The sequence below is a fragment of the Lepidochelys kempii genome, chromosome 8 (genome assembly GCF_965140265.1).
Source record: "Lepidochelys kempii isolate rLepKem1 chromosome 8, rLepKem1.hap2, whole genome shotgun sequence".
NCBI classification, from domain to species: Eukaryota; Metazoa; Chordata; order Testudines; family Cheloniidae; genus Lepidochelys; species Lepidochelys kempii.
The window spans coordinates 10903106-10915181 of record NC_133263.1 but is presented as its reverse complement, the minus strand read 5'-3'; the positions used below and the strand labels follow the sequence as shown (position 1 = coordinate 10915181).

General features: G+C 42.8%; 1 protein-coding gene across 1 annotated transcript in view; it reads right to left on the bottom strand.

Annotated features, from left to right (window-relative positions):
- Positions 1-216: 216 nt before the first annotated feature.
- TRPC7 (transient receptor potential cation channel subfamily C member 7) overlaps positions 217-12076 on the bottom strand; it is a 119067-nt gene continuing 107207 nt past the window's right edge. The window contains exons 9-12 of the mRNA XM_073358081.1: positions 9811-10032; positions 7302-7382; positions 1533-1608; positions 217-436 (exon numbers count right to left, since the gene is read on the bottom strand). Coding sequence (XP_073214182.1) covers positions 294-436; positions 1533-1608; positions 7302-7382; positions 9811-10032 — 522 coding nt within the window. The 3' untranslated portion in view covers positions 217-293. The remainder of the gene's footprint in view (positions 437-1532; positions 1609-7301; positions 7383-9810; positions 10033-12076) is intronic.

The following is a 12076-nucleotide window of genomic DNA, read 5'->3' as shown; positions in this document are numbered from 1 at the left end:
GGTGCTTTGTATCTAATATAAGCATGATTATCTTTTGGAGATGGTGCATCTATTTCTGATGTCAATGGGCTTGTTTTATACCAAAATGTCACCTTTATATCGTAAAGATATTAACTGATCGTTGGTTTTACCCAAAAACATATTCTAATGCACGGTGCCCTTACCAATATTTCTTAGGTGGCAAAAGTTGAGGGCTCAGTACCCATCTCTTGCACTGTTTTTGCTCTCTTAAAATGCTGGTTGAAATATCAAATAATGTTTAGAAAACGAGTTGTCTCTTTCTTTGATCACCATCAAATGTCCTTATTTAAGTTCTTCCCAAACTTGTCACTCAGCTGCTGTATTAGTCTTGCTAACTCTCCAGTAGCCTCTGACTTTTCTTCTAGAAGCTCATAGCGGAGACTGGAAATATCTTGCTTAATCTCTTTAAGTTCTCCTACAATTAAAAAAAAAAGTTTTTGTAAATGAGACTGAATTAAACAAGTCATCACCGTGTTTTAATTCCTGAGAATGAGTTCATTTGGGAACACAAACTATAGGCTTGGCACTAAATGTATGGGAACCTCCATAGAGTAGCAGTTACACAAAATCCTCCCCCCCCCCCCACGGGCTTAATGAAACAAACTCTATTAATACTGCTAACAACAGTAATGTACGGAGAGTTCTTGTTTTTTCCAAGCCCACTCCTTCTCCACATACAGATTTCCAAGCTACACAGCGGCTTTTTAGGATGAGATACCATTCCCTCGCCAGCATTCCCTTTTCCATATATACTGAGTGGGGAACGGCAGCGAGTCCATCCCTTCCAGCTGCAGAGGGGATAGCTCAGGCCAATGTTTTTAAAAGGGGCTTTCTAAGGCCCATATGAATGTACAGGGTAATGTGCTGTTAAGAAGTATGGGTCTGTTGGAAAAAAGGGTGGCGTTGGCTGTATGGTGAAATGGTGCTGAAGGTGCCCTATGTAACTAAAAGATTTGTTTGTGATGTAAAGTGTAGAAAGCTTAGCAGAGATACTGGGCGGGATTCTTTCCTCTGCTCTGACCCCTGTATGCCACCGTGATGATGTACAGGGTCTAGGAAAGCCTCTTAACCAACTGGGGGAGAATTTGTCTAGTGCAGGCACTGGGTAGGACAGTTGGAAGCTGCCCTACACAGGTCCCTTCACAAGCCCGGTGTAGGGGCTTAGCGAAGGGCTCTGAGGAAAGAGGAGGAGGGTCCATACACCATGCCACTATGGTGATTCTGGACAACTCCAAGGGTAGGTCTGTTGTAACTTAGAGAACCTCCCTAGACAACCTAAATTACACCAGAGATCATTTCAGCCCACAGAAAGGGCTGAAATTGCAAGGGCAAGATGGTTTGAAGTAATCTATGCCCACCAGGGCATGCCTGTGCATGCTGCCTCTCCAGAAGCTGCCCCAGACAGTCTCACCCATCTGATTTATGATTTGACATATCAGTTTGGAACTGAATGGAGATGCATGATTTCAGCTTTAGTGATTGTAACCTCATTAATTGTAAAAGCCACTTGCCTTCATTGACTTCATCATTCTCTCGATCAACCTGAGCCTTCAGGACATATCGCTTAATAAGACGCTTCATTATTTTCTGAAAAGTGAATACAAATGGTTAAATGGTATGATATTGGTTGTCTGTAATTCTAGATCTATTATGAACAGTTTGACTGATGAAATTCTGGCTCCACTGGATCAGTCAGTTTTGCTATTGACTTCAATGGAGCCAGGATCTCACCTTTATATTTACCCACTTTGTGTTATAATAGTTGAATAACAAATATTTAATAAGCATCCCACAAGAAAGACAGATCAAAGAATACCATGGGAGACATACGAATTTGGTGGATAGCCCATAAATGCAAAGTAACTACAAATGGTTAAATATCAAACTAAGAAGTGGGATCAAGTTTAGGTTTTGGGGATATAGGTTGTTTAAAGTATTCATAAGAAAAAATCTGGATGAAAAAATAAGTTGTTTATTAATGACATTATCAAACTCACTCATTACACTGAACTAAGTGCCTGATCCCAAATTTACTGAAGTCAATGGAAAGACTCCCACTGACTCTTGTGGGTGTTGAATCAGGGGCTAGGAGAACTAGGAAACAGGAAAACTCATTGAAGGATAGAGAGAAGAGTCAGAAAGATCCAACAACATTGGAAAAAAGGATTAAAATGAATGAGAATTACCCCAGAAAAATGGCACACATTTAATATACACAGCAAAAAAGAATACCATGTAGATGTATGAAATGTGAGATTATTGGATAGAAAGACGTACGGACATATATAGGAATGAGAGCAGACAACAAATCAGATATGAACTTGCAATGTGATGCTGTTGCAAAAGTGCTGAAGCTATGTTTATACACAAAGGTATAAAAGAAGTCCTAAAGCAGTTTATGCTCTATACTAGGCTACAACTAGAGTCCTGTGGAGTCTTCTTCAGTATAGGGGGAAAAAACATTGATAGACTGGAGATCTGAAGATGGGCAGCAAACATGACAAAAGGAGTAAAGGGAGTGACCTCCCAGGGTATGTCCATACTGCAACAAAAAAAAAAACAACAACACAGCACCAAGAGTTAGAGCCCAGGTCACTTGACATGGGCTTGTGGGGCTAAAAATTGCAGTGTAGACATTCAGGGTTGGGCTGGGACTCAGGACCTGAGACCCCACAAGAGGGGAGGGTCTCAGAGCTCAGGCTCCATCCTGAGCCCAACTGCTTACACTGCAATTTTTAGCTCAGCAGCCCAAACCTTGTGAGCCCAAGTCAGCTGACCTGGGCCAGCTGTGGCCATGCCACAGGTCTTTTATTGCAGTGTAGATGGACCACAGGGGACTGCCTTTTAAGAGTCCAAAGTTAGGCATCTAAATCTATTTCTAGACACCTAAATAGCTCATTTGGGTGCCCAAATGCATGATTAATCTACATTTGAGTGTGTAAAACAGATATGGAAGTGTATGCATTCTTGCTTGGGAGGAATTTGCTCATGCAAAGTGGAGTAACGGAAGCTTATCAGGCGCCCTTGCGGGGTTCCCCCTTCTGCTCCACCAGGGGGCTGAAGTTCCCCACCATGAGGCAGCATCCAAATGGCATGACTGGGTCCAAAAAGTTTTGTTTCTTGGGGGGAATTTCAACCCAACGATCAATGCAGATAGTGCTCAATCTGCAAGGAGGCTATGTCCCTGTGGGATTTGCTCTGATGATGATGCAACTCCAACTAGGATTTTTGGACCTTTTCCTGTCTAACTGAGGGATACTCTCCATCTGCCTTCAAGAAGAGCTGCATTGACATCCATTTGTCAAGCACGCAGACACTATAAAGGGAAAAGACCATCAGCGTCTACCTTCATCTTAAATCACCACAGTCCCTGCTCCTGGGAGTCGATTCATTGATTCATCACAGGAGGCAATGACACCTCTCTCATTTACTGAGTTCACTTTGTTTGACCCTTAGATTTAGAATCTTCTAAACAGCCACACAGCTGAAAAGACTTTAAGGGGAGTTACTGTGCCCAGACAACGATGTTGAGCATTAGTCACTGACGGGCACAGCCTGTGCCCGGTGCCTGACCTCCGTTACTGGGCTGGTTGCGGGGCAGATGCACAGGGACCAGGGAAGAAGACTCCGTTACCTCAGGATACAGTCCCGCTTCTGCTGCCCTTCCCCATAGGGACAAGAAAGGAGAATCCAGACAATGGCAGATACTCTAGCCCAGCTATACCTAACTCCCTTGGACTGCGCATGTCCTGTCCCCTCCTGCCCCTGCCTGCTGCCATGCAAAGAGCCTCTTCCAAGCTCAGTTTTCTGTCTGCACCTTCTTAGCATGCACGCGTACACAGCCCTCTCCTTTGGTGCAGTGGGACCCCACTCCCTCAGGTGCCTGGGGAACCTCCATACCCTTAAAGGCAGGACCTGGACTTGCCTTCCGGATCTTGCTCCTGCTCCCACTGAAAATCTAGGATAGGGTTAAGAAAGCTCTCATGGTCTTCTCTCTACTTACAATACTATGCATGGCTGAGGTACGTTACCTGGCTTCTGTGTAATGATGCGAATGGCTACTCCCATTGGGACTGAAAGACACTCATTTTAAGGTGGTCTGTTGGAGCCGGTTTGTCATTTTTGGATAAAAAATAGTGGGGAACAACAGCAACTTAACATCTATCTACCTAAAGCACTCAAAGCCCGCCCCCCCCATCTTAGTATCTGAGCACCTCACAATTTTTAAAATATACTGATCCTCACATCATCCCTGATAGACAGAGAAGTTCTATCATCCCCATTTTATGAATGGGTAACTGAGACACAGGGAGTAAGTCGCAAAAAGAAAAGGAGTACTTGTGGCACCTTAGAGACTAACCAAGTTATTTGAGCATGAGCTTTCGTGAGCTACAGCTCACTTCATCGGATGCATACCGTGGAAACTGCCTAAGTAATTTGCCTAACCTCACAGAAGTAGTCTGTTACAGAGCAGGGAACTTGATCCATGTTTCCCAAGACACTAGCTAGCATGCTAATCACAGAAGCATCCTACCCATAAAACCTAAATTCAGGCCCATCTGCCCACTGAACAAGAAGAAATCCTGTTGCTTTAAATGTCACTGGCAATCTCCCCAAAGGTTTTGAGACACAAAACCCCCCAAACCAAACCAAACCAAAACCAAAAACATCCCACCCCTTCCTCCTGATCATTAAGTAACTAGATGTGAACTGTAGCAATAAAAAGGCAGGTGAATGACAAAAAGGGATCCAGTTATTTGTATATGTGTTATCTAGTGATGGAATGTGGAATGTTTAGGACTGTGTCTTTCTATAGAAGAAGATCTCTCTCTAACCAGGTGGGTGGTTAAGGAAATATATATGAGACACAGTGCACATACTGTATGCTGGAGATGGCCAAGGTAGTTCAATCCAGATGGAAGACGTGTTGCCACCTGAGAAAACATAAATTGAGGAACATTCTGGGGAAAGTGGGGAAATACTAGATCCCAACAGAAACAATTTTCAATATAGGAGACAAAAATAGGGAACTTACAGGAAAACAAGGAATCAACATATAACGAACGCCATTATCTTCTTGACATTTACCATCACAGAGTATTTACCTGTGCCAGCCACAGTATTTGCTACTGCTATTTGCAGTCCTGTCTATATTTACAATGAGTAGTACTCTACATGCCATGTAGCTACAGGTGGCAAAGGTCAAGATCTTCATGGTGCCAACTGTACCAGATAATACACTGTTGTAAGGATACTGAACAGAAGTAATGCAAATGTGACAATTCTTTATCAAGAATCTGAGGGGTGGATGTCACTTTGCAGCCTTTGGAGACATTCCTTGCAATATCTTCAGCAATACTACTGTGTATTTTTGCCTTAATATTGTATTGTGGCTTTGCATCTCTATTGCCATCTCCCACCTTTTCTGGGTTCTCTGCTACTGTAAATAAAATGGCTTCTCAACCACATAGTTACTGGCACAATAGAGAAATATTGGCAAAGATTTCCAGAAATGTCTGTTGATTTTGGTTCCCTAATCTGAGACAACATGAAGGGGCCTGATTTCTAGAATGCACTGAGCTCCCACTTACTGAAAACTGGAGTTCAACATCTAGTTACTTCTGAAAATCTTGGACATTCATATTAATTTTCAACCCTCCAGACCTTGCTCACCCAAATAGTTCCCTTGATTTCATTGGTGTGATACTCATCTAAGAAATGGTTCCGGTAGCAGACCTTAATTTGTAAGTTATTGCCTTCTATGCAGAAATCCATCTTCTTTATGTATTTATTGGCCCTACCTTCATATACTCTTTATCCCTTCAGTTATTCAAGTACCTTCTATAGACTTTATCTTGCTGGGCAAAGGAGAGTGAACAATAGTCTTGTGGTTAAGACACTGGAATGGGACTCAGGAGATCTGGGGTCAATTTCTGGCTCTGTCACAGAGGGACATATTTTAAAAGGGTTTTAGGTGCCTAAAGATGTAGATAGATAGCTAATGGGATGTTCACTTCAGGGGAGTTAGACACCTAGTTGCTTTTGAACATCGTATTAGGAATCTATCCACATCTTTAGGCCCTGAATACCTTTAAAAATCTGGAACTTTTGAAAATGTTACCCAATATCTAGTATTTACCACACATAGTTATACTTTTTTATCCCACTAACCAATTCCTTTCCTTAACCTTGTTAACAATTTACAAATACTTGATGTCTGTAGATGTAAACCAAGTACCTGCTTAGTTGGAGATTTTGCTACTACACACATAACCCACTGCTGTCACATAAAATATGTCTACCAGAAACATAAATTCTCAGGACTGGAACTTGGTGAATAATTGATTTTTTGGTTTGGTGGCTAAGCCGAAAAATTATATAAAAACAAACAAACAACATTGTTTTGAGTTAACCCAAAATGACAATTTTTCAGCTCTCTCACCAAAACAAAGAAGTTGTTTCAGGATGAATGAAACATTTCATTTGCCACAAAATGAAAGGTTTAGTTTCATTTAGAGTGGGTTTTAAAACCCTTTTTTGATTTTTTTAAGTGAAATCTAGGTAAATTTCATAACTAATTGTAATTTTGAAATGAAAAGTCAAAGTGTTTCATTTCATAAGTGTCAAGTTGAAATATTTCAACTTTTTGAAAGCTTTTTTCAAAATTTCTAGTGGCCATATTCACCCTAACTGCCTTTTTTGGCAAATAAACTATTTGTAAGAAATATTTCACCCAGTTCTACTCAGGACCTTACAACAATGGTAATTTCACAGTGTGGGGAGAGTAAGCTGTGTCATCACGGCTCTCATAATTATTTTTGTAACAGATCACATTGCACGTCCACCTAAATAGAACAAAATATTGCCAAAGAAAGCACATGAGGGTATTAAAGTAAAGTCTAGAGAGACAACATTGTGTCATGACAAAATGAAACACTGTCAATGAGTCTAGGATGAAGCTCTGGTGAACTTTTCTTGTATTAAGTTCAATACCAGTGAACTTTTCAATTAATTACCATGGCAATTAATTACCATGACAATCACGTTAATGTCAAATGTATTTCTGTAGCTGTTACACTGCCATGCTGCTTTAAGCAACTGTGAAACTAAAAGGTTTGGGCTCAGTCCCATAAATTACTGTGTCCTTTGATTTGGCATAGGTCACTGCTTGACACATCACAGGATGGAGCCCACTGTATAGTGACAAATCTGATCCTTGCAAATAAGCCTTGTTTGCTTACAGATCTTTTTCCTTGCTCTTGATGTTCTACTGTCATTACCTGATATCTCGTGGGCTTGTTATAACCCTTCTTCACAGTAAAGTTTTCTGAATTTCGAGCGCTTGACTGAAAACGAACTTTCTGAAATTATAAAACATAATGAAACATTAAGTTTGTAACAGCTTCTTTCCCCAAACAACCTCTCCACCTCAGGCTACACAGACTTATGCAAACATTAGAAAATGTTGCATTCTGTGAGCAGGTTGGAGATCCTGCAGAAGAAAACCAGCACTTCCATTCCCTAATTAATAATATAATTAATATCTAGCTCGTTCATAGCACTTTTCATCAGTAGATCTCGAAGTGCATCACAGAGGAGACAAGTAGGTCATCCCCATTTTACAAACAGGAAAATGGAGGCACAGAAAAGTGAAGTGACTTGCCCAAGGCTGTTCAGCAGCCCAGGGAGAGAGACACATATTGAACCCAGGTCTCCAGATACCTAGTCCAGTGCTCTATCTTCTAGGCTACATTGCCTCTGGTAGCTTATCAGAGGGTGAAGAGGGAGACAACCCATTCATTTCTTTGCCAGAATGAACAGAAGAATTATTGGATGAGAAATTCAATCTCATATCATCTAAACAAAAGGTGTTTTGACTGTATCCCTCTCACACCACTTTGAGACAGTGTTAGGAGGCGAGAGGCAGAGCTTTCTTAATTACTTCTAATTCCTGGTGATTGTGGCTGAATTTTGAAAATAGCTTTTTGAACAAAGAGAAGAGAAAATTACTCATCAGACTCAATGGATAGTATCAAGCAACTCCAATCAGCCACAAAGGCACACTGCAGTTTCCAATGGCAAGCTCTGTAAAGCCCTCCTCTACGTTCCTCTCCTACATTCTTCCTTGGCCTGGTCTATACTATTCTTGCTTCAGCTCTTCCTTTTATCTCCACTCTGACCCCTTTCTTGGGTCTGTCAGCTTCTTCTTTGGTAGCGCCTCCTGTTCTCATCCTTTCTGCATATTCCTTTGATCTCAGTCTTCTTCTCCTTCCCTCCCAGCTCAGTTCTATGCTTCTTCCCGCTTATTTCCCTCTGCTATTTTGCCAATGCAATGAATTTCTTTGGTCCCATCAGGGCAGATTCACTGCTTCTCTTCTGCTCTACATCTGTGCCCTCCAGAGCCTCTCTTCTCCTCAGCTTATGTCCTGTGAATGGCAGAAGCAGCTGACAGTTTTCAGTTCAGAGGGCCTAAAAATGTGCAATGACACCGAGAGGAAAATTTAAAAGCATGCCCTGCTGTATTAGAACATGCCCCCTGAATATTAACAAGCCCCCTGAAGCTCCTGGTGATGCTGCCTAGGAGCAGCCTCTGTCACGTGCAGCAACTGTAAACAAAGACAAAAATCCTGCACATTCGTTTAGGTCTCGGTTCCCAGTGTTGTTTTTTGTTTTAAACCCAGCTTGAGCCGAGGAAGTTAAGTGAGGGTCAGTACAGTGGAAACGAAGCTGTTTCATCACGTTTTAATTTTTGCTGAGTTTGACAGTCCCGGTAAAACAGCCGCAGCTGAATGTTGGGTGAATAGCTTTGGGCGTTTTATTCCAAAACTCCGAACTAACAGAAGTGCTGTAAAGGAAAAGAATAGATCTGCCTCGGGTTTTTTGGCTTTTTTTAAAAAATCTGCTTGCTAAGAACAGTTTTGTCCCAATTACATTTCTGCAAAGAATATATTTCCACAGGATTAGCCTCTCCCCGATTACACTGACATTTCTTCAGGAACAATTCTGTTGGAAAGTGTCAGATTTTTAGGAATGTTTCTCTGTGTGTCTCATATTTTGTCATGCGGAAGCTCATTGGTACTAAGGGAAAACTAACTTGCTTCTCACAAATGTGCCCATTCCAAAGTCAGAGGAGTTGTGCTTTCCCAAAGCACACATCTCTTTCAAAAGAATGAACAGGTGGTGGATGAGGCAGGGCCGATCTATTACTGTGTATGATTGTCATTAGGCAGCTGAAAGCGGGGAGGTTGTTAACTGTGGCTTCAAGTTGCTGGGAAAAGTTAATATTCCCTGGTTGGAACCCGGCTTCCAATGATAAAATCAGATGTGGTATTAAATGCTGAGTTTTACATAATGGCAATAAAGTGAATTTAGGCAATACATAAAGAACGGTTTCAAGAGGCAGCATGATCCTGTGGCTAGCAACCTGGAGTAGGCATCAGGAGACCTGCATTCTTCTATTCCCAGTTCTGCCATTAGCCTGCTTTGTGACTTCCTAGGGGAAGTCACTCCACCTGTTCCCCTTCCCAGTTCATATAGACCATAAGCTCTTTGGGGTGGGACTATCTTTCACTAGATGTCTGCACAGTGTCTAACTCAAGGAGGCCACTACCTTGGTTAGGCTCTCCAGGTGCTACTGTAATACAAATAATAAATAAAATAGAGTACAATGCTAAGCAGCTCTTTTTGCTCATCTGTGAACAAAGTAGAATTCCTTCCCTTGTTGCCCACAGAGGACATGATGGTCGTTTTACATTCAGGGTGTTAAAAGGAAAGAAGTATATGACATACCCGTAGCCTGGAATTCAGCATACCCATCTCAAGATCATTTTCACAGTTTTTGGCCTTAGATTTGCAGAGTTTTATGAGGCACATTTTTATTCTCATTATGAGATAATAAAACGATTTAGGGCTTGGCACTAGGTTAAAAGGAGCAGGCAGAGTCCTTCCTTCATCAAAGTATGATAACCAGAGCTTGGCACGAGCAAATTTCCACTCCACATCTGCATCCTCCTGCCGTGGGGAAGGGAAAATGAATTGCAGAATTAGTGTTTTGAAGGGAATTGAGAAGTATTATTGCATTGGCACTCAGACAGATGCACAAAGGTGGCAAGAGTATGAACCTTGTCACTGAAGGCTACTCAACAGGAGTGTCTCTGACACAAAAGTCTTGCAGATTTCTGGCTCCCAAATCCATGTAACCTCTTTATAGTGAAATCTGGATATTTACTTATATGCACCACCTTTTCCAACTGCTTTCAGTTGGCACACAGACAATATGCATGGCCATGTTCTGCATGTAGGACCGCCCTTTTTAATTACTTGTTTTTGGGGTGTACTACCTTTCATTTCAATGTGGGGAGTCAGGTGGGATAGGTAAGGACTGTAGTGGTAGGAAAGGGAGTCCCGCAAGCAGTGGTGATACAGTATAAAGAAAAAAAAAAGAAAAAAAAGAAAGAAAAAGTACATATCTCGAGTCCAGTTTCCGAGCTGAGCGAACGATGATGTCAGGAAGCTGGAAGGCACTGACATACCCCCTGTACCTCTAGCTGTTGCTGTGGGGAAGGAGTGGCTGGGGGTGGGGACATCAATAATCAGTCCTCTTCCAACTCCTTCCAGATGTTGCTGTTCCTCGTGTGGAGGAAGGAGACAGGTGAGCCCAGTGCCCAGACGAGCCTGTCTCTCTCTGTCTGGTGGCGGCTAAAGATTAAATAATTATCCTTTCCAACATGTTCCCTATGCTTTGTCTGCTAAGCCAGGTGTGGTTTCCGAACGTCACAAGTTCCTAGGCTTCTCTAGGGCAACCTTGTAGTGAGCAAGATTTGAACAGAGCAGCTGGTCAGAGACCAGCAGAGAGAATGTCAGTCTTGCAGCTGGCTGAATTGAATGTCACATTCCTTCTAGCTTGGACAATGGACAAGTGACTAGAGGTGCCAATTAGGAATGGGACCACCTGTCCTTCCTTCCTTCTCCACCTGTCAAACATCCCTGGTTTGAACTTGAACTCCAGAGTTAATGAGTTCACACCCCCCCCCCCAAGAAGGGACTGCAAAAAACATGGGAGAGAGAGAGAGAGAGAGAGAGAGAGAGAGAGAGAGAGAGAGAACGAAACCTTATGGGGGGAAAAAGCAGGTAAAGAGCAGAGCAAAATGAGACTCTGATAGGGAGCACAGATGACCAACAAAGTGCAACAGCTTTTAAGGGCCGTTACTTCTTCTCTATGATATCATTGCCACACACTAGGGACTAGACTAGACCATGGGCAAGTTAGCAGCGGCTGGACTTCTTGGACCAGTTGCATCAGGTAGCTAGATGTGCTTTAGACCTCTAGCACATCACTGTACTTGAGGGTCAAATGGCACCCCCAAATTCTGTAGGCAGTACCTGTACCAGGTGACCTGAAAAGGAGCTTGCCTTGGGCAAGCCCAGAGGGGCTGTGCTAAGTAAACAGCTGCTCTCTGCAGATTTAAAGAGTGGCTATGAGAAAACATGATGATATTGTAGTACAAAGGAGCCCAAATCAGGGCTGACCAAGGTGGGGGGTGGGGAAGGGTGGTTTGCTCCAGGCCCCTCCAAGTGATGGAGAGGCAGCTGGGGCAAATTTGAGTGAGTCATGTAGCAACCTGTTGCAGAGGGTTACAATGCCACTCAGGTTTGACACCTGCCATCCAGGCGACCTGGCAGGCCGATACCCCGGTGGTAGGAGTGATGTCAGGGATAATGCTACAATCCACACAGGAAGAGGAGGGCCTGGGAGCAATTCCTTAGCTGCACACAGGGCAGAGCCACCCTATCCCTTCAGGGAGAGCAGCAGCCCTACAGGCCTGGGCCATCTTTGATCCCACCCCCCCCTTCTTAAACTCTATAATCTCCAGGATCATTTTTTGGAAGGATGGGAGGGGTTTCAGTTTTAGATTTTGCCCCCAGGCCCTCAAAATCTCCATGTGGCCCTGTCCAAAATTGCCAGGTTTGTGTGGATTAGGAATTCCACAAGGTTGCAGAGAGAGTCTGAGATGTGAAGTACCCCCACTCTTTTTATTTGATCACTGAACATGGC